A 23,522-nucleotide genomic window follows, 5' to 3' on the forward strand; every position below is an offset into this window, starting at 1 on the left:
TGCTGTATGGATGGATGGAGATGGTGATTTGGGCGCATGATGGCAAGGTCTGCAGTGCCCATTCAAAAGCAGATTGAGAAGAGTGTCAGTAAAATATCTGGTACAGAAAGATGAAATGTAAAGTGAAACACATGTAACAAAGGGTAGAAAATGGTGTGTGGACCCACATTGAAGCAGGGGCGTGAGTAGTGAAACATCAACGAGACAGTCTGGGTTTCTGGAGGAACCAAGGTGGAAATCTGCTCCAACCTCGACATAAAACATTAAGACCAGCCACATACATTTCTAAAAGGCAATCCTGGGTGCAAATCCCATAGGGCTCGTTGCTCATTGCCAGGTATGAAAGAGTCATGCCAATGGAAGCCAAGAAATGGTAAGCTATGCAGATGTGTATGGCGTGGACAGTGTTTTATATATCTGGCGCACCGCAAGCACCAGTCGCTGATGTGAAGTGGCGGTTTACCAGCCCCTGCACAGTAGCTTGGTATGGGGCTTGTTCTGAATGCCCCAGTGGCCAGTTGAATGCCTTCATGCTGCACCGTGTCCAACATTTTCAAATAAGGTGGTCTCGCAGACCATGCACCCATAATCGAGCTGAGATCACACAAAGGCCCTATAAAACTGGACCAGACAAGTCCTGTCTACTCCCTGTGTAGTGTGACTAAGACAATTTAAAATACTGAGAGCCTTAAGCAACCATTTCTTCATGTCCTTAAGATGTGGCAACCATGTAAGTTTGCTGTCAATATGGGACCCAGAAACCTCACTGTGTCTATATAATTGTCCCTCATCCTCAACTCTGGGAAGTTTAAAATGGAACGAAAACGGTTAAAAAGAACATACAAAGCCTCCTCGGTTGAAAACTTAAAACCACTCTTCTGCACCGATTCATCCAAATGTCTAAGAGTGAGTTGCAAAAAATGGTTCAAATGGCTCTGAGCGCTATGGGACTTAACATCTGAGGTCATCAGTCCCCTAGAACTTAGAACTACTTAAACCTAAGGACATCACACACATCCATGACCGAGAGAGGATTCGAACCTGCGACCTTAGTGGTCGCGCGGTTCTAGACTGAAGCGCCTAGAACCGCTCGGCCACACAGGCTGGCAGTGCGTTGCAACAGACGTGTTGTAGTGGCAAGCCTGGAAGAAGAGAAAAACACAGAAGTCGTCAGCAAACAAAGAACACTGGACAGGACTCCACTGCTGACATAATATTATTAATAGCTACGGCAAAGACAGTCACACTTAACAGACTACCTTGAGGGACATTGTTCTCCTGCTCAAAGCAATCAGAGAGGACGTCACCGACTCAGTATAAAAAAATACCATAGCGAGAGAAAGGACCGAATAAAAATGGGAAGACAACCATGAAAACCCCAGTCATGAAGCTGCTTGAAGATAAGATGACTCCAAGTAGCATCGTAGGCCTTCTCGATGTCAAAAAATGTACCTAAAAGGCAATGTCAACACAGAAAAGCCTGTTGTATAGCTGTCTCCAGGAGGGCCAGGTTATCAAAGGTGGAACTATAACTCCTGAAACCACACTGAAAGCAACTAAGGAGTTTCTTGGATGCTAACATCCAGACAAGGCAGCAGTTGATCATCCACTCCAAGGTCTTCCCCAGGCAGCTAGTGAGGGCAACATTGTGATAGCTACTCTGGCACGTACAGTCTTGCCCAAATTTTAAAAGAGGGATCAAACTGGCCATGAGTTGGGAAAGTGACCTAATGCTCAAGTGGCATTAAACAGTGCGAGGAGGGTACCTCTTTTTTGGTTGGTGAGGTGCTGCAGCATACTGTAATGAATTCTGTAGTGACTGGGGGATGTATCAATGCAGAATCCAGCTCCAAGTAGTAATCTTCATCAGAGGCAAACCAGAAGTTCAAACTGCTCCTCACAGCAACCGCTCTATGGTGCTGGAAACCTGGACCCTGACTGGCAGTTGTAGTAATTGTGGCAAAATAGGCCACCATCATCTGGGCAATGTATCGCGGACTGGTTTGGAGAGTGCCATTCTGCATTACAGCAGCCATGGGGCACCTCCCACCTCTCCCAGAAATTCACCTGATGGTCTCCCATACAACAGAACTCATTGTGGAATGATTAATGATGTTCAGGAACTGTTGCCATGACCTCTTCTTGCTCTCTCAAATAATCAAGCGACACTTTGCACTCGCCACCCAAAAGGCTGCAAGATTCTCTGCAGTTGGCTTACACTTGAACTTACACAGAGCCACACGCCTAGTCCAGATTGCAGAGTGGCATTCATCACTCCACCAAGGGACAAGATGGTTCCAATCTGCTCTACGGAGCACCCATCTCGGTGGCAAGGAACGACCCAGTTGCAGTGCAAAAGCGCATAATCTGTCCTGCGTTTAGCAAATACGCACACGACCTCCTCAGAAGACTCTCAACTGCTCTTCCCTGGGACAGGTAGTTGCAAAGCCCCAAAGTATAATGTGTGCATTAGAATCACCACAGATGATGAAGGGGTGGGAGACCTGTGCAAGAAGGTCACTAAGAGCCTCTTTGCTGAGCAATCATGTGGCGGCAGGTGAAGGCAACGTATTGTCAATGGATGACGCAAGATCACCAATATGGCAAATTCATTGTAAGGGAGAGAGGTGAGGAGTGGTAGTCGGTATTGACAAAAATACCTGCTCCTACCCTAGCTCTCTCTCCACTCAGGTTGTTGTCTCTGTGGAGTTCATAGCCCCGAACCTCAAGGGTGTATGATTGATGGAAAAGAGTCTCCCAGAGACACAGACACAGGAGTCTACATTGAGAGAGCAGACGAAGTACCTCCACATGCATCCTGAACCCCCTGCAAATTCCACTGAAGTATGGGAACCAGTTATCACAGGGTAACACCTTCACCTTGTCTCTCTGCCAGGGTGGGGAGACAGCAGCAGGTGGAGGGGCAGTTGTGGGTCGAGATGATTGGCCCACACATACCACATACTCCAACAGCACTGGGGAAGAGCCAGATGAAGTATCAGGTAAAATCACATCGACATGGTCAGATGGTTTACCACTTGATTTTACCTGCTCTTGCTGCTTTACAGTAGCTTTTCGCAATTTTGTAGGCTTTGCTTGTGCCGGAGTAGGAGTGGTAATAGACATGCTGAGCTTCTGAACAGCTTCAGCCATTGGAGGTGCCTGGGGCTCCCTCAAGTCGGCCACAGTAATTTTGTTTGCTATTATGAGGGGCGGGGCTACAGTTGTTGGAACACATGCTGCCTTGCAAGTGCACTGACACGTGCAGGTTTTAGTGCCAATACTCATCACTTCCGTTTGCATAGAAAAAACAGATTTCGAAGTAGGCTTCTGAAGCACACACGCCAAAGACGTAGCAAACATGGGAGGCTGTTTGATCTTGTAAATCTTTTTGGCCTCACCATAGGGAATACGCTTAGTTGTTTTTATTTCCTGTTCTTTGCGTTCCTCTAGAAAGATTCCACAGTCCCTATTCCCAACTGGGTGTTGTCCAGAGCAACTTCTACATTTAGCTGGAGACGAGCAACCAACTCCTTCATGAGCGGCCTTACCATAGTTGCCACATGCCGCTTCTCCTTTAGACCCGAGGGTTTTATGCCCAAAATGCAGGCATTTAAAACAGCACATTGGGTTTGCGACATAAGGCCTTTGGTTTAGGTGAAGAAAGCTTGCCTTTATGTGCTTTGGGAGTTTGAGGGTGTTGAAGGTAAGAATGAAGGTTTTCACCAGATTTCCATCCACCCTTTTCGTAACATTCTGAACATCCACAACTACCTCCGGAGCCCACTCACTCTTCAGTTCTTAAAGTGGTATATAATGAGGTCCCTACACGATACAACACCTTTGCCAAAGTTCACAGTACTGTGAAGCTCTGTATTAATGGCATATTTGCCCAGGCACTTTCCACTCTGTAGGTCAACAGCTTGTTGGGAACTGGATGTTTCAACCAAAAGCATCCCACTTCGCAACCGCTTTGCAGATTTTAAAGTCGCAGCAATTCCTGCTAAGCTCTTCTGGATGTAAAATGACAACACCTCAAAGCTACCTTCTTTCCTTTTTATTACTAAAGACACATTCTGATTACTATCCTGTGCTCTGTTACTCTTTACTGCTGCGTGCCGCCTTACTCTTGTGTCTGGAGGGCTGTCTACTCGAGCCCTCTTATTAGTTGGGGTGTTGTATCTTTCAGCGGCCCACCCAGTCCGCTGGAAGAAGGAAAAGATTTCTGAGGATGCATTTCGGTCTCATGAGCAACTAGGAAAATAAGGGTCCACTCAGACAGAGCCCCACAAGCCTGAGTAATCCTCATACAACTGAAGTGCGGCAGGTTCCCCAGAGGCTGCCTGCTAACAACTGTTCCACCTCAACAGCCATGCATCTCCTCAGCACGCAGCACCTCTTGAGATCTAGGGTTTTTTTTTTTTTTTTTAAAGGTTCATTCCGACCTCGCAATCCGCGTAGTCAAGCCAAGATCCCCATTCCCTGAGAGACACAATGTTCCACTGCCGCACCGCACAGTGGTCACTGAAGCACGCCCAGAGCTTACGGTGACAGGAGACTGGCGGCGCTTACCAGTCCCCAGCTCAGGAACTCTGGGGTCGCCAGGTCTGTACCCAGCAAACGAATGCTGAGCCCCTGAGGGCAGAGATCCCATTTGTTGTTTTTGTAAGTCGAGGAAACCACTAGACACATACTTTTCTATAGCCCAAGTGGCCATTAACAATTTGATGAAGAGCTGATCGTAAAATTTCAGAAAAAGCACAAGATCAGTCTATCCTGTTGATATATTAAAAACAAAGACATATTTTTCCCATGTGGAAGTTTCTTTCTATTTTATTTACATCATCATTAATTTGAACCCAACAATTACGTTTGTTATTATCCTGTTAATATACAAATATGCTGACAGTGTCAGTCCTTCTGAACAAGGTGGCTTTAGGGATAACTATAGTTGCTGTGAACAATAATTAACCTTGCTGACACTCAACTGAAACAAAATTCTAAGACCACCTACAGTAGTTTTCTTTGAGGAGCTGACTGTCCTTACTGACATTGTATGGTTTAAAAGGCTTGTGAAGCCGGAGAGAATAATCTACATCCCAAAACTTCAGATACATGGAGAACATTATAAAAAAAAATTGGACTGGTGTGAGTAGAACTCTTACACTGACAGTTCCAAACAAACTTAATTATGTATATAGACAGATCATCCATTTTCAGAATCTATACCATTTTCACCTGTTATTGATATTAACACTGGCAAGATATTGGTTTCAGAGATTCCAAGAGTTTCGGGAATGTGTTAATTTCAATAATATAAATATAGTGTAAAGTCATGATACGGACAGGAGACTAAGTATAATAATGATCAGTCGTTTTCCATTCAGGTCATGATGGTAAAAGTCAAACATCAAACAAGGAATGACTTTTTTGCTCATATGACGCGTTTTGGAATTTATCTATCATTAGGTATCCAGAAGTGATTACTGCATGTAGTCTTAGAGTTGTATATGAAATAAACATCTGGAAATGCCATATCTACGTGCAGTAATCACTCCTGGATATATGAAGACTGAAATTCTGAAACACATCATATGAGCAAAAATGTAGTTCCTTGCCTGATGTTTGACTTAATAGCATTGTGACCCTGTCAGCCTAAATGCAGACCTACTGACTGTTTCACTTTCAAGCTTGACACCTAATAACAAATGAAAGAAATGTTGTTCCATATGATGTAATTATGAATTAACAATTTTCAGACTGTTTTCATAGTAAAAAGTTTCTTCCAGCCAAATTGCACAATACTAGGCCAATGGGAAGTACATTATAGGTTTCGATAAGCGAGTTTTATTGTGCGACATAATTATAAATTTACAGTTTTTGGTTTTTTTTGTTGTACTGTGAAACTTCCTTTTTCCAAATTTCAAGATTCAAGGCCTACAGGAAGTGCCAAATAGCTTTTGATAGAAAGTTGCGAATGTTAAGGTATGTGACATAAATGGGTGTATATTTTTATTGCACAGACTTAGAAGGTTCAATTTTTTATACCACCAAGGGACCATAGATATCAGTATGTGCACAAATTTCAACTTGATAGCTGTACCCATTCCTGAGAAAAATGGTTTTTAACAGACAGATAAAGTGTTGTTATAAGGGTTCAGTTTTTACCGATTGACATAAGAAATCCTAAAAACCAGTACTTCAGAGTCCCTGTAAGACAAAATACTAATAAACTGCTATTAATGAAAAATGAGCTCCCACAAGGATTACTATTAACAATTTAAGTAATTTCTAACTAATGGGGACAACTCATTGGATAGTTGAAGCATTGTGTAACTGACAGGCACAGAAAAATGAATAAAAACTAGGCTAACTTTCAAACAAATCCTATAAGGAACTGAAGTACAAACACACAAGTGTGTGCATGCACGAGGGCACGCACATGCATGCATATGTCAGTGAACTATAGCTTATTAAAGTATTTGTCCGAAAACTACCCAAAGTTTTCATTATTTTTTGTGTGCCTGTCATAGCTATCCAAACAAAACACGTAGATACAGATCTGAGAAAGTTGAATGAATATTACAAGCAGTGGTGACAGTTTCGAAATCCAGCTTGAACAGACATTGTGCACTGTATGCATTCCACCTTAATAGCCAACTGGCAGAATCAAAGCTCTACGTTTCAGTATGCAAGTAGCTGACAGAACACATGAACTATCCAAACTACCTAGGCATCCCACTTCATCATTCCTCAACAAATACAAAATAAACAATTCTAAACAAAGTTCCCATTGAAAGTGTGGTAAAACATTAAGTTATGAGACAGTCCTGTATTTCTTTTAAATTTTTATCTCAGCGAGATTTGGAGTCTAGAAAGGCCCGTTTTCCCCTGATATTTGAACAATTTCCCCCAACGTCTTTAATTTTCGTAAGCTAATTTGTCTCAATTGCCTGTGTATTTCAGGAACATTATCTTCTTGCCTTGAAGGGGCTTAACATAGTCCCTAGTGTCCGCTGTAAAGTATGGTGCCGGTGTATGCACTTCTCTAATGTAGACATACACCTAATTGAGTCAGTGTGATTTGTAAATGAAATACCTGAATCCACACCAACACCATAACTCTCTTCACTGCAGACCTCACCCTGCCAGACCTGATGGCATAACAGGTCACCATTAGCGAATACAACAAGTCTCATACACCACTAATCCCCAAGTAAACTTCTAATCCATACTGTGCAGGATAATGCTCCCCCCAGAAGACCCACACACCTGTATGGAAAGACTAGGTCTTGTTGGAAAAGTCAACCCTTCTTCTGGAAGAGGCAAGACTTTCCATTGTAATGATAACTAAAAAGCTACTATACAGGTTCCAGGGTCTGAACTACCCACACAGGTATGGTACTGCCCAGACAGGGTTATAACATGCTATGCCAAAACTAGGACTACTCTATATACAGGGTGTTGTCAATACCCCAAATGTGACTGAACAAAAACTGCACAGACCATGGACCACAGAATGCAAGTGTTCCAAGACAAGATATCCTGGAAACGGATATCCACCACGAAAGCTATAACTAAAGACCTGACTTAATAATTAACACTGCCAAAGATTTGTGAACGCGAAAATACTGCATAAAAGTAAAACAATGGATAATCCAGGATGGAATAATGACAATCATATAGTGGATATGTTGAGTCGCAGATAGGCACAACAAAAAGACTACTCCACAGGTAAGCTTTCATAAAACACACACACACACACACACACACACACACACACACACACACACACACACACACACACACACACGACCCCTTGTTAAAGGCTGCCGAGGTCAGCCAGAGACAGTGGTCTTTGTGTGTGTGTGTGTGTGTGTGTGTGTGTGTGTGTGTGTGTGTGTGTGTGTGTGTGTGTGTTTGTTTAAGAAGGTGGCCTTTTTGTTGTGGCTGGCAGACTAAATATATCCGCTATATGAAGAGTAGCAATCTATATTGTCTACATAAAAGTAACATCTTTGGGTTCGTGGGGGGGGGGGGGGGGGGGGGGGGGGGGGGGGGGGGGGACTTGCAGATGTCATTTTGTCCCATGACAAATGATAACACTCTTCGTCATATCACCAGTTGCTAAATCCCTTCAAGGCAAGAACACCATGTTTCTGAAATAGATTGCCAATAGAAACACATTAGCTTATGAAGCTTCAAGAGAGGAAGTTACGTAATGATATTATAACTTTGGGGAAAATTGTTCAAATGTTCATGATAAGTTGGGGGAGAACGGGCCTCCCCCTAGAGTCAAAAATATCATACAGGTAAAAATGTAAATGCAATACAAAACTATCGCTTTATCACAATGTTTCACCGAACTTTACAAATGCTTTGATGGAACTTTGTGGGCAGCATGGCACGTCTGATAACAATTTAAACACAGTTCATAAACAAAAAGTACAAGAGAAATTAAGGAGCACGTGTTTGAAACATATGCAATTGTAGGGTCAAAGTAGTATCGAGTTACAAGTTCAGCCAGAATAATTCATGCAAAACCAGTTTCGTAGGAAAATCTTGTTCTGCTGCCGCAACACTATTCAGGAATCTGGTAAAATAACCACATTTTTGCTGGGTCAATAATGAATGGGAATACTCAAGGTCATAAATTAAGCACTTTCACTCTTATATGATAACAATTTAAAAAAAATCTCACAACAATTTGTCATCAATCATTTCATCTTCATGAGAAGCCTATACTACCCATACTTCTGAATAATTCAAAGTGTGCTGACAGGGAGAATTACTTGACGCAGTTTCATGGATAATTTGCAATAAACCTATTGAAATGGTATGGAACAACTCAGTTTTCAGTATATAAAGATATAAACTGGCCGTTTACACGGCATTAAAAGTAACAACGGCTTAAATTCAACAAAATATTTCCATTTCATGCAGATGCTTCAACTTTTTATCTATTCCTTTTTTTACAACTTATCAGCCCTTTATTGAAAAATACAGTTTTTATGTAATAGACCATGCATGATAAACCATGATTGGATGCACCAACAGCACAGTACCCCATCCACTATAGAATATTCATATATATATTTTTTAAAAAAATTACAACCTACCAGTTCGAGCCATGGTATAATGCAGTTTTCATGGTACACATGTTCACATGGTAACTTGCGAACATGTTCATCAAGACTAAAGTCTTCCCAGCAAACTGAACATTGCAGACTTTTACCTGAAAAAAGTAAAAAATTAATATGAGAACTTATCTCTTGAGTGGGTGACATAGCAACAGCTTCAGTGGAACCAATACCATTCCTTTCAATGGTTATCTCATCATACTCCCTTTCCTGGAGAAAGACGACACTTCTTTTCTTTGTTAACAGCAGGAGAAATAATGTGGTACAAGTACCCAAAGCATTCATAGTAATAAAGTCGACCACTAAATGAAACTCGAGCACGAGAATCATGGGCCATTTTCCTGTTCCAAATATACTGTTTTACATTTTCATTGTTTTACCTGCAATTTTCAAATATTGTAGCAATTCTGTAGCAAACCTCCACTTTTATCTACTCTATATGTGGTACGATTCCTCATCGAAGAATGCCTCAAGTGCTCCATACACTGAGAAGCCCAAACATTATGACCACTGCCCACTGTGAGACAATGCAGCATGGGAGTGATGCAGGCACGTGAAGCGCTACGGAAAGTATACAAATGGTTCAGAGACAAATGGGGAATTATTCTAGTGGCAATACAGAATGCAAATGGGGAAATGACTCGTACAATCCGTAAGAAAGAGCTGTACAAAGATAAAGTTCGAAGAGACTCGCCACCAACAGCCAGGAAATTGGGGCTGCGACCTGATGACGGTGAGCGAGTTTGATAAAGGGCAGAATTTTATAACCTGTTGTTTGTAAATGAGCTACTCAGAAATGGTAAAGCAGGTCAGCTGTTCATGTGCTATGAGAGATGGCAATGTGCGATGACCATGTACAACGTTCACTCAGGCAGATAGAAAATCACCATGCGCTACACCACATACGCGGGATGGCAGAGGCAGGACTATACTTTGGAAGACGTTCATCTGATCTTCCATGAATCACTTTAATCCTTTTGTGACTGATGTCTCTCCTGACCGCAACTGCGTCTTTCAGCAGAATGATTGCCTGTATCACAAGACCAGAATCACGCTACAGTGACTTGAGAAGCAAACACAATAGTAATGTCACATTGATTTCTCAGCCAACAAATCTTCCTAATCTGACCCTGATGGAACACATCTGGGATACTGCGGGTAACAGCTCCTTGCTGATAATCCACCAGCAAGTAAATTTCTAGGAATTGCATGAACTGTGTTTAAACACCTGGTGCCATATACCTCCAGACAGCTATGACAGACTTGTTGAATCCATGCCATGCAGAATCACTGCTGTACTGTATTCCAAAGGTGGACCAACACACTATCGAGCAGGTATTGTAATTTTCTGGATCATCCGCATACATAGTTTGTGTCACATTGCCATTTGTAGGCACTACAACAAATGTTACTCAGATAAGTAATTTAGCACTCAGCATACTATAAGATAATGCAACCTAACTAATACCTTAGTGTACAGTTTTCATATTCTATCCCAGAAGAGAATTATGGTATTACAGTAAGTCAGTAGATGGCACATGTTTGTTTATATTGTCAAACATAATGCTGTATTAACAGCAGTATTTGACAAAGATAACCTGGATTCCGAAACAATGCATCTGAAGAATGTCTTTTGAAAATAATGGCTATTGTGTATGAGACACTCAGTTACTGCTAACTACTAAAAAGAAAAGATGCTGATGCTGAATCACCATAAGATTTATTGTGTTGCTTATTTTCTATGAATCCATAACCAATAAAAGGCACATATGACATTCAACCTATTATCCAACCTCCCAAGAAGATAAAAGATGTGCTATGCCTGGTAAATCTTGGTTAGAGTGTTTCCGTAATTTGTAACATTCTACATGGATGTGACAACTTTTACGTTTGTCAGTCCATACATTGCCAGAACTCTGCACATAGCACTAATGCTACATTAAATATTAAGATTTAATGCACATCTACAGTTGCAAATCATTACCTCACAAACACAAACATGCACAGAATTATGTTTGACAATATAAAGAAACATGGGCCATCTACTGACTTACTGTAATACAATCCGCAAGGAAGTTACCGAGATCATATTATGCAACAACTAACTGGGACAGTGGCTGCACAGACATGAATATGATCACTATTAAATTCCTTGGCATTTGCATGTCTTCAATACAACATTTCTGTATAAAATATGAGAACACCATTGGTTACAACATTCATCTGACTATGACAACAGAAGACGTCATTGCAAGCATTTGATACCATTTAATCCAAAGGCATCTAGAGAAGTATGATAATTTATTTCAGTTTATGGTTTGTTGTCCTGATGTGGCTGTTGCCTGTAACTGTGGCTAGACCTGCCCCTTTTGTCATTCTAGTATATGGTAATGTGACAGCCACCCAGCTGCAGCCGCTGCTTTTTCAAAATGTGTGGCCCTGGCTGCAGCCTCAGCACACAATCAGCAACAAAAGCATGGCTGAATTGTATTTAACTTTGAACTACTTAGATATTTTACTACAACAAGAATAAGACAGGGTAATAATCTTGTGGCTCTTCAAAAGGAGGAGGAGGAGAAAGTTAATACAAGGTGTACAACTTTGCTTCCGCCATTTTTTCCCCCAACATTTGAGGCTTTAATGAAACAAATTGGTTACACATGTATCATTCAAAGTATTTTACATCACTGGCCACTACTTTCTCCCCATCGTTTGGGCAGTGTGAAAATCCTGCATCAGAAAATTTTTTTATCTTTTGAAGCGATCCACAAATCGATCCAATTTGTGACTTCTTCATGAGATTGGACTTGTTGGTCAGCCAGGCCACGCGCCATTGATCTAAACTGGTGATAGAGGAAGCAATCTCTGGAGAATACGGCAGGTGGGGTAGGACTTCCCATTTTAATGTTTCCAAGTACGCTTTGATCTCTTTTTTCAACGTGGGGTCGAACGTTGTCATGCCGCAAAATCACTTTATTGTACCTCTCGCTGTATTGTGGCCATTTGTCTTTTAATGGTCTGCTCAAACACATTATTTGCGTTCGATAATGAGCACCGGAGATTGTTTCACTTGGTTTTAACAACTCATAGTACACGACACCAAGCTGGTCCCACCAAATGCATAGGATGATCTTTGAGTCATGACCCCACGTTGCAAAAGATATCAAAATGTACTTGGAAACATTAAAATGGGAAGTCCGACCCCACATTGAAAGGGTGCAAAAAAAGGGCAGCTCGTTTTGTATTATCACATAATAGGGGAGAGAGTGTGGCAGATATGATACGCGAATTGGGATGGAAGTCATTACAGCAAAGAAGTTTTTCCTCACAGTGAGATCTTTTTACGAAATTTCAGTCACCAACTTTCTCTTCCGAATGCGAAAATATTTTGTTGAGCCCAACCTACATAGGTAGGAATGATCATCAAAATAAAATAAGAGAAATCAGAGCTTGAACAGAAAGGTTTAGGTGTTCGTTTTTCCCCACGCGCTGTTAGGGAGTGGAATAGTAGAGAGATAGTACGATTGTGGTTCGATGAACCCTCTGCCTAGCACTTAAATGTGAACTGCAGAGTAGTCATGTAGATGTAGATGTAGAATATTCAGTTTGGCCGTCGACATGGAAGCATGGCCGGGATATCCCCATGATTTTCTGCAGTCAGGGTTATCGTAATGAACCCATTTTTCATTCCCAGTCACAATGTGGTGCAGAAATCCTTTCCTTTTTTGATTCTGAAGCAAACATACAAACAACATTCAATGTCTCTTGGTTTCAGCTCACACGGGACCCAAGTTCCTTCTTTCTTAATCATGCCCATAGCCTTGAAACATTTTGAAATGGCTTGCTGTGTCACTCCCACTAATCGTGCCACCAATTCTTCTGGAGGCTGACCCGAGTCTTCTCTCAGCAATGTCTCCAATTCTGCGTCTTCGAAAACATTCTCTCTTCCACCAATCTGCCAGTCTATGACGTTAAGATCTCTGTTCTTGAAGCGTTGAAACCACTCACGACACGTTCTTTCGCTATCAGCATCCTTACCATACATACCTGAGAGCATTCGATGAGACTCGGCCACTGTTCTCTTCATATTGAAACAAAACAGTAACACCTCCCACAAATGACGAGAATTAGGCTCGTAAATTATCATTTTTAATCAAGAACAACTTTATGATGCAAACACAAATCGACTAATGTTTGAATGTGGTTATGTTGACCAAGGTCGAAGCTAACTGCCTTACGTCTGCGATCTGTTTCTTTCGACTGCTACTTACCGTTGTCGCCACCTATCGGCAAATGGGGGAAGCAAAGTTGTACACCTTGTAGTATTTTTGAGGCTCATAAGGGTGAAAGTTTTTATAAGATTTTGATTAACAGGCATCTTCTAAATTATTACACAAAAGCCAAGCTCTAGTTTAGATTCCAGTAAATATGTCAGGTTGTGCACATTTTGCAACTTATAGAAAGTAACGTACGTAAAAAAGTGCAACTGGTTGAAGAAACCCATCAATCAGCTGCAAAACTTCTAGTGACGCTAATTTCCTTCTCAGTTCCACAAATTTTTGGTTAAAATTATTTAAAATAATTTTGTCCGACTTTATCACAGTTGTAATGATGTAACAACTCATAACCTTTTTAAACATCATGAAACTTTAAGTAAATCCTCATTTCTTATTAAGAGTGAATGTTTTCAAATGGTAATCTGACTCTTTCATTTTAGGTACAGTTTTATCTCTCTTTTTAAGATGAAAACCACGAAATGTGTGGAAGATATGTTTTCATTGACACTATTGCATATTATTTAGGTAATATGCATCTGCAAAGTACTGAATCACTGTGATAAAAATCTGATCTTTGATAGGTTTACAACAACTAAAAAAGATAAAGAATTTAATATAAACAAACTTACAAAATGCAGAAAAAAATTAAAAACTTTATATTAAACAGCAATACATCACGATCCTAAGATATCCACAACTAAATTCCTTATGATGTTGCTGCTCTCTCTCTCTCTCTCTCTCTCTCTCTCTCTCTCTCTCTCTCTCTCTCTCTTGCCTGAAAAACAATTGTTGCAGTATGTGTTAGCACCAAGAAACTACTCTTACTTTTACCTATCCTACAAGAACGCAGGAATGAGCAGTCTCTTGTAATAATATTTTATATGACACTGGTTTTGTTAAATAGTACAGTATCCTGTAAGTTTGAAACCACTTTACTTTCTGTTTAAAGCTGAAAAAAAAGGCCTAGAAAGGTTTTGCTAATTTCATGATTCCACACTCCACAAAATCCTTAGCTTTCTACAATACTGTTAAATATTGAAGTCTTTCACCTCCTGTAAGACAACAACACATCTATGAGTGGTTATATAATCACCACAATGGCTTGATGTTTTAAAATGCACATATGTGTCAGTCTTTATATCCTTTTAATCACCATGTGAATACTCTCTCCTCCCAATTCTGATAATACTAGAGATAATCCTGCCTCATAATAATAATCCTAGTGGCATCCAAGCTCTTCCCTCACAACCACACACTACAAACAAAATTTCTGTACAAGATTATGAATTGTTTTTGAGTGACTCTTCAACAGTGTCCTGATATTTCTAGGTGGAGTCCTTTGTATAGTCCTATTTTTTCAAGATGACATGAGAGAGAGACTATCAGTTACGAACTGACCAACTTTTTAAGCAGTTTCTAATCTAATATCCATAGCATTCACTTTTGTTATTTTTGTTTCATTCCATCCCATTGCGCTATGCTAGCTCTTCACTGGCACAAGATCTTTAGTGATTGTTTTGTGGGGACAATGCAATTTGACATCATGGAAAGAGGCAAATTTCACAGCCAAGTTTGCAAAGTCGATATGCACAAAAAGTGAATGTGAGTGCGATTATCTGTTTGAAAGAAACAATATGAAAAAGACCAACTTCGCAGAAATTTTTATTTATATTTTAGCTAAACACGAGTGAAATTTGTGTTGCATATAGACATAAACTTTCACTTAACACTGTGCTTTAATATTGCTGAATAGTTGCATTCATAAATGCTATCAGTCACATAAAACCCACATGGACAAAATATACAACTGTTGTACAAGTATCATGCAAGAATATTTATGATAAACAACAAGAAATGTTGAAAGACTCAGTTAGAATCTATTCTTCACAAAGGAAATATCTAATTCACTGACCAGTCTATGCACTTATTTTAAAAATTTTCAGTGCATATGATTTATTCAATAGTTTTGAAGCTCATATTAAAATCATCATATACTTGCTTGTGTGCCTGTGCATATGAGGAAACTATCTTTTAAATTATATATAGCAAAGATAGACACATGACCTGTATCATACACTATGATTAGGCAATCCATTAAGACGGCATCTAACAAACTAACAGGAGCAACCAACAAACAATTCATGTAAAGAAAATCTTTCTCCTAAACATCCCAAATAACCACTCCTATGCAAAAATTTTTTTGGCGAACCTCACTGATAAGATCCTTGCAGTTAATAAACCAAGTAAATTTCTTCACATTATCATACGCCAATGATATCTTGGGTTATCACCTGCAGAGAGTTCCATGGAAATTTACTGATTACAAACTTAATGTTACATAATTACATATCATTATTCTTAAATATTTGTACCCCAACATTTACACTGTGTACCTTTCTTATGAAAAAATGTGTTTCAAGTATAGAGCATACTTACTGACTTGATCTTCTGTAATCATCACAACTGGAATTTCTTTAATTTTATCCTTAGCAAGTGGAGGAGGACCAGTTCCATCCATCTGATTCAACAGCTGGGTTACAATTGCATCCAAACCCTCTCGCCCCCATGCATAATCTCCTGGGTTTCCCAAGAAGAGTCTAGAAAAAAAAAGTACATTATGTAAGTAACATAGGAAGGAGCAACATATCATTTTCCTACTTTGTGTTTTACCAAATACGAGACAACCTACAACAGATCAAATAGTTGGGTAGCATCAAGACAATATTCAAATGAAAAAATAAACAATTTCTATTCATGAACAAGTTAGGTAAAGCTGTCCTCTATTAAAAGATTGGTTTGAACAATACAGTACTTTACTAGGCACAATGCTATTGGAATGGTACAGCCTTGGCTTCCTCAGATTTTTGAACTGACTTAACCAGCCATACGAGAACCTATACTTTTAACCACAGTAAAATTTAGCATGTTTCACATTTACAAACCATCAGGTAAGTGAAAGAAGCAATAAGTGAAGGAAAAAATTCTAAGACTGACTAGGAAATCCAGGATGGAATAATGACAATATTATGAAAAGGATTGTTGCTACTCACCATATACTGGAGATGCTCAGTCACAGATAGGCACAACAAAAAGACTGTCATACAAGTAAAATTTTGGCCAAAAAGGCCTTCATCAGAATTAGACAAAACACACACACACACACACACACACACACACACACACACACACACACACGGCTTCAGCAGCCAGAGACTGTGGCCATATGCGTGTGTGAGCTACGTGTGGATGTAGGCTAATTCTGATGAAGGGCTTTTTGCTCAAAAGCTTACTGTTTGACATTGACAGTTGTGTCTATCTGTGACTAAGCATCTCCACTATGTGACGAGTAGCAACTATCCTTTTCATAACACTGTAATGAAGAATGAATAGGGTTTAAACCTTTGCCTCTGTGGCTTAATCGGTAACTGCCAGATTACCAATTCAAAGATAAAGGCTTAAATACACACAGTTCTGCTTCAGAAGAAATACTTTTTGCAGAAAGTTAAAAAAAGTAAAGAAAGCATCTAATCTTAAATAAATGAAAGAACCTTTACAGAGGTTTCGCAACATCCTTCAGTTTTATGTCCCTTCTCCCCTAACATTTTAATGGCAATTTTGAGATACTATAAAGCAGTTCTGTCATGTGAGTAAACTATTTGCTCACTGACACTCACCCAAGGTATATGATCATGTAAGCTAAGGCCCACCTCCTGGTTTCCTGCATGTCAATTGCTAGCCCACCGTTAACTGCAAGTGTGCATGGCAGGTGCTCAAGATGGAACATAATGGAAACCAACTGAAAGATTCATCAGTATTATAAAAATACTCCCATATACTATTTAAACAAGTAAGGACTTGATTATTAATTACAATGAGAAAACCACTTTAAAGATCCTAAGGCACAGTCAAATTAAAATGAGACAGATAGGAAAAAAGTACGTTAATTCTTTGTAGGTAAGTTCTTGTAGAATGTAAATACTGTATGGTTACAGGGACCATTCACCGAAAAGCCAAAGCATTGAGTTGTCGAAAGGCATGCATAAAAGAATGAAAACTTGCTGGCTTTCAGAGTTAACCCCAAGCTAGAAGTACACACAAACACACACACACACACACACACACACACACACACACACACACACACACACGTTCCTACATGGTACCAGACAGACTGACTGACAGTGCCCCCTGCTATTGTGTGTGTGTGTGTGTGTGTGTGTGTGGGGGGGGGGGGGGGGGGGGGGGGGGGGCGGCGGCACCGTGTAGGGGGGATAGGCAAGAGTGCGAGTTTGTTGATGTTTTGGTGTTTCTGTGTTATTTTACTCTAGCTCGTCAAAGGATAACTCCAAAAGCTAGCACGTTTTCCTTCTTTTGTGTGTGCCTATCAACAACTCAAATCTTCTGCTTTTTGGTGTGTGTTCTCATTTAATCCTATGGTAAGTAGACTGTTTATTATTTCAACAGTAATCACCATAACTGTTAATACATTTATACCACAGTGGGACAGGCTGGTCACTGCCTTCATGGGAAAATGTTTGTGGTTGACTGTAGAATTGAGGCAAATCAACAGCCATAAACGTCTTTGGGCAGGGCTCCAAAAACTGTGGAAATGGCATGATGAAAGATTGGACTTTATGGAATATGTGCAACGGCTCCACAGAGGAACTTCTATAGCATAGTCTAAACATCCTTGGCAACATGTGAGCAGGCATTATTCTGCAAGAGAATAATGCAGACCTGAGCAATTCCAACAGGACAATGTGACACCCCACACATCCACAATTGCTACAGACTGGCTCCAGAAACACTCATCTGAGTTTAAACACTCCTGCTGGCCACCAGACTCCCCCAGACATGAACATTATTGAGCATATCTAGGATGTCTTGCAACATGCTGTTTAGAAGAGATCTACATCTCCTCGTCCTCTTATGGATTTATGGACAGCCATTCAGGATTCATATCACACATCGTTAAGTCCAAATGCCCAGGAACATTGATGGATGGCATTATTCTGCAACAGAATAGGCCTTTGCAATCAAAGAAGAAGGATCATCATAACATTCTCCGAGCAGTTATGCATGGCTTTGGACTTTTTCAGTGAGAATCGATCCATGTTCTTACTTGATCTGATACTTTCTCTCTAGCTCAAAATGATGATGACACCATATTTCATCTACCTTAACAATAATAAATAGAAAACGATATTCTTCATTGTGATACTGTTCCTGGTGCTGCAGTGATGTTAACATTCTGTTCAACATTTTTTCCTCTTCCAGACTGTGGGGTACCCATTGTGCACAGATTTTTCAAAACTTCAGATGCTTTGTCATGATGACATTAGCAGTACAGTGACAGGCTAAACAGGAACGGAATGTCTTCTACAAGCCGATTTCCATCATATCTGACGGTAACATCCACTGGAGCAATAATAAAAGGATTAATGACACAATGAGCCTATCATGGCTGACTGCTGTGTTTTAATGACAGCCAATTCTCTCGAAATCTTTTCTTTCACATAAATAGGCATTTAACCTACTGTGTTTGTCATACAGAGCAGACATTTTGGCATCAATTCCACTTCCTCAGACACTTTCCATGGTCAAAAACAACCACACACACTTCGGTGCTTATCGTTCACAGCCTCCACAGTGGAGACACAAACTTTCTGACCTCGTATTGAGCATATCGTGCAATCTAATGGCACAGTGGCGACATTCATGCTCTGCGTTCCTAATTCCCAACAGAGGGGCCACATTTGTCAAGGGTGTTTCAAGTACACTGCTGAAATTTCACTGTGAAGCCCTTACACATCCACCATACAGTGCCAATCTCTCCCCATGCAGTTTCATATTTTTACAGCCCTGAAGAAAGACATTTGTGGTCGTTGGTTTGCTTCAGATGAAGAGGTGCACATCTAGGTACAATCATGGTTCCATAGGAAACCACAAACATTTTTCCATAAAGTCAATGACCAACTTGTCTCACAATGTGATGAATGTGTTAACTTATGGTGATAACTTTTTGAAATAATAAAGAGTTTACTTACTTTCTTCCATCTGCCTTCTTTTGATTTGACTATCCCTAATAAAATTTGCCTTTTGTGTAAGACAAAAAGAAGTTATATAGCTTGAGATTTCATTGTTAGGTTCATTTTTGGTAGTCTTTCAATACCCAGTTATAGTGTAATGTTGGGGTTATGTGAACAATAAATAAATTGCTCATTATGGAATCGCTGACTTCTGTTTTGTTTCGATTCATATTTTATGATCATAAAATTAAGTTAGTCCAACCCAACAACAAGTTTCCAATCATCAACAGTCCAATGTCTGTGTTGACAGGCCCAGGTGAGTCATAAAGCTTTGTGTCATGCAGTCATCAAGGGTACTCGAGTGGGCTTCTGAAAGCCCATATCGATGATGTTTCATAGAATGGTTCACATGCTCACACTTGTTGATTGCCCAGCATTGAAATCTGCAGCAATTTGTGGAAGGGTTAACTTCTTTAACATTTAATGATTCTCTTCAGTTGTCATTGGTCCCTTTCTTGCTGGATCTTATTCCGGCTGCAGTGATGTCGCAGACTTGACTTCTTGTCCCATCGCTCATGTACCGACTATAACACCATATTAAAACTCACTTAGATCTTGATAACCTGCCACTGTAGAACCAGTAACCTATCTAACAATTGCACCAGACACTTGTCGTCTTATATAGACGTTGCCGACCACAGTGTCGTATTCTGCCTGTTGACATATATCTGTGTTTGAATACGCACACCTATACCAGTCTCTTTCATGCTACAGTGTATTAGCCTACACTAATTTGTAAGGAACAACTGATTTCTATTCTATTAAATTTTTAAGTATTTAATTTAATTCATTTTAAAACAGTTTTGTTTTCCATTATTTAACTGTTACAGCTTCTTCTTCTTCTTCTTCTTCTTCTTCTTCTTCTTCTTCCTCCTCCTCCTCTGGGTTTCTAATTCTTGTGTGTTTTAATAGATTAAGCATTTACAGTGTTAACAATTTTTGACTGGTCATCAAATTGAAATTATTATTTATTAGGCTCTTTACGTCCTGTTGCTAAGACCATTTCATATTAAGTTAATTTGAGTTTAAGTTTATTATCTTTATTTAAATTGGTGTATTTTACATAAATGAGTTAGAGAATCATCAGCTTTATTGCTACTGCTTCTTACCCTTTAGCTTGTTTTATTCATACCTAGTGTCAGGGTTCAATTATGGGTTTCGTACAGGACAATTTTATTTTATTTTATTGTATGTTTCTAGCAGAGTATACTATAAGTGTTTTTATAAGGATACTTTTAGTTTACTTACTGTAGCAATATTTACTGCAAATCCTCCTCAGCCTTACCAATACAAATTTGTTCCTATGGAAGGAACATCTAAATGCTATTTCAATATTTGAAGTGTAATTATTAAATAAAAATAATGCATTTAGAATTTTATGAGAAGGAAAGTTGGGCGGGCACGCACGCGCACACACAAACCAGTGTCTCAAGCAACTGAAACCACACTGCGAGCAGCAGCAGCAGCAGCAACAGTGCATGATGGGAGTGGCGACTGGGTGGGGGCGAGGAGGAGGCTGGGGTGCGGAGCAGGAGGGATAGTATGGTGGGGGTGGCAGACAGTGAAGTGGTGGGGGTGGCTGACAGTGAAGTGCTGTGGTTACACAGAGGGCAGGGGAGAGGTGGGAAGGGGAGGGAGGGAGGGAGGTAGGTAGCAGAAAAGGAGAGAAATAAAAAGACTGGGTATGGTGGTGGAATAATGGCTGTGTAGTGCTGGAATGGGAACAGGGAAGGGGCTGGATGGATGAGGACAGTGACTAATGAAGGTTGAGGCCAGGAGGGTTACGGGAATGTAGGATGTATTGCACGGGAAGTTCTGACCTGTGCAATTCAGAAAAGCTGGTGCTGGTGGGAAGGATCCATATGGCACAGGCTGTGAAACAGTCATTGAAATGAAGGATGTCGTGTTTGGCAGCGTGTTCAGCAACAGGGTGGTCCACTCGTCTCTTGGCCACAGTTTGTTGGTGGCCATTCATGCAGGCAGACAACCTGTTGGTTGTCATGCCTACATAGAATGCAGCACGGTGGTTGCAGCTTAGCTTGTAGACCAAATGGCTGGTTTCACAGGTAGCCCTGCCTTTGATAGGATAGGTGATATTAGTGACTGGAGTGGGTGATGGTGGGAGTATGTATGGGACAGGTCTTGCATCTAGGTCTATTACAGGGGTATGGGCCATGAGGTAAGGGACTGGGAGCAGCGGTCATTTAAAGATAAACGAATGTATTGTGTAGATTCGGTGGACAGCAGAATACCACTGTGGGATGGGTGAAAAGGATAGTGGGCAGGACATTTCTCATTTCAGAGCATGTTGAGAGGTAATCTAAACCCTGGCCTTCCGTGTAACCTGCAGAACTTTACTGTCTGCCACCCCTACCATACTATACCACCCCCTCCCTCCCCAGCCTCCTCATTACCCCCACCCAGTCGCTACTCCCAACTGCACTGGCGTTGCTGCTCACAGTGTGGTTTCAGTTGCTTGAGACTGCAGTTGTGTGAGTGTGTGAGTGTGTGCGTGTGTGCCTATTGTTGACAAAGACCACTGACCAAAAGCTTAACTGTGAAAGTCTTTTTGTTGTGCCTATCTGTGACTCAGCATCTCCATTATGTGACGAGTGGCAACTTTCCTTCTCATTATATTATTACATTCCATCCTGGATTTTCCATTGTTTGATAGCATCTACAATCTGAATTACTAAAAACAATTCCAGTAATGAAATATTTTAAATACAGTAAAATCAATGAAAGAGCTTTTAATAAATCTAAATATGCGTTTATCATCATACAGTAGTCCAATTTAACTAATTTCTTGAATTGAGTCTGTTCACAATTATTTTATTTAACTTCTCAAGGGATATTATTGTTTTTTGATCATTGATATGAATATGATAATTCATGTTGTTAAGGTAAAAATTATAGTAACTAATTTTGGGTGAAATATTACATTGGATGCAATCAGACTAATGTAGCATTAAAAAGAAGAATGAATAAATAAATAAATAAATAAATAAATAAATAAAAATAAAAGAAACCTCCAATTTTTCCTCACTATTAACCCAATTACGAATTTCTGTAAAATAATAATGAAATTACTGTTATAGGATGTCTTAATTTAATATTATTAAACATTTGAAAATATGATAATACTGTAATAATTGTTTTAATACTTTCAGGTTTAATTTTTTTTAAATACCAGTTTCTTGGGCTGAGGCTAGGAGTAATTTTATATGCCTGAAGTTCTAACAAGAGGGGGAGTCATACTTCAGATTTACAAGATTTTTTGCTTAATGTTTATATTTTACTTACATTCCATGGTTGAAGTGTGCCTGTATTCAGTACACAGGAAGTAGAATAATGATGCCTTCTGTCACGTATTACCGTGTTTTATTAACAATTTGCAAACTTTTAAACTTCACAGCTGATGTTCTCAAATAACAATATATATTTTACATCACCTAACTTATTAATAACACCACCTTCAGTCACAAATTTTTGAATATTTCCTGCATATTTTTATGTTTTCTATATTTAACCTTCGCATTTTGAAGGAAAATGTAAACACCAAAATAAATAAATCAAACAATGGAAAATTCAGGAAGGAATGTAACAATACGAGAGAAGGAAAGTTGCTACTCACCATACAGCGGCGACGCTGAGTCGTGATAGGCACAATACAAAGATTCACACTATCATAGCTTTTTGTCATTAAGGCCTTTGGCACACACACACACACACACACACAAGCGCAACTTGCTCATACATCTGCCGTCTCAGAGAGCTCTCAGCATTTCCAAAATAAATTATTTACAAGATGTGGTTTAAATACGAGCTTGAATATCCTGAAAATGATAATGGAGGACCTTAATTGCATTTTAAGACACTATCATTAGCTTAGTGACGCATATAAGTCTGTAGGAAATCATGTTATGACAAGAAATTTTCCCACAAAACTGACTGGACATTACACAGATGTAAAATATGATTTTTAAGATTTCGAGACTACTGTTAGAACTTTTGAT

General features: G+C 39.8%; 1 protein-coding gene across 1 annotated transcript in view; it reads right to left on the bottom strand.

The window, feature by feature from the left end:
- LOC126282062 (E3 ubiquitin-protein ligase Iruka-like) overlaps positions 1-23,522 on the bottom strand; it is a 151,639-nt gene that overhangs the window by 3,826 nt on the left and 124,291 nt on the right. The window contains exons 5-6 of the mRNA XM_049981505.1: positions 15,854-16,014; positions 9,120-9,235 (exon numbers count right to left, since the gene is read on the bottom strand). Coding sequence (XP_049837462.1) covers positions 9,120-9,235; positions 15,854-16,014 — 277 coding nt within the window. The remainder of the gene's footprint in view (positions 1-9,119; positions 9,236-15,853; positions 16,015-23,522) is intronic.

Source organism: Schistocerca gregaria, chromosome 7 (genome assembly GCF_023897955.1).
Source record: "Schistocerca gregaria isolate iqSchGreg1 chromosome 7, iqSchGreg1.2, whole genome shotgun sequence".
Classification (NCBI taxonomy): Eukaryota; Metazoa; Arthropoda; class Insecta; order Orthoptera; family Acrididae; genus Schistocerca; species Schistocerca gregaria.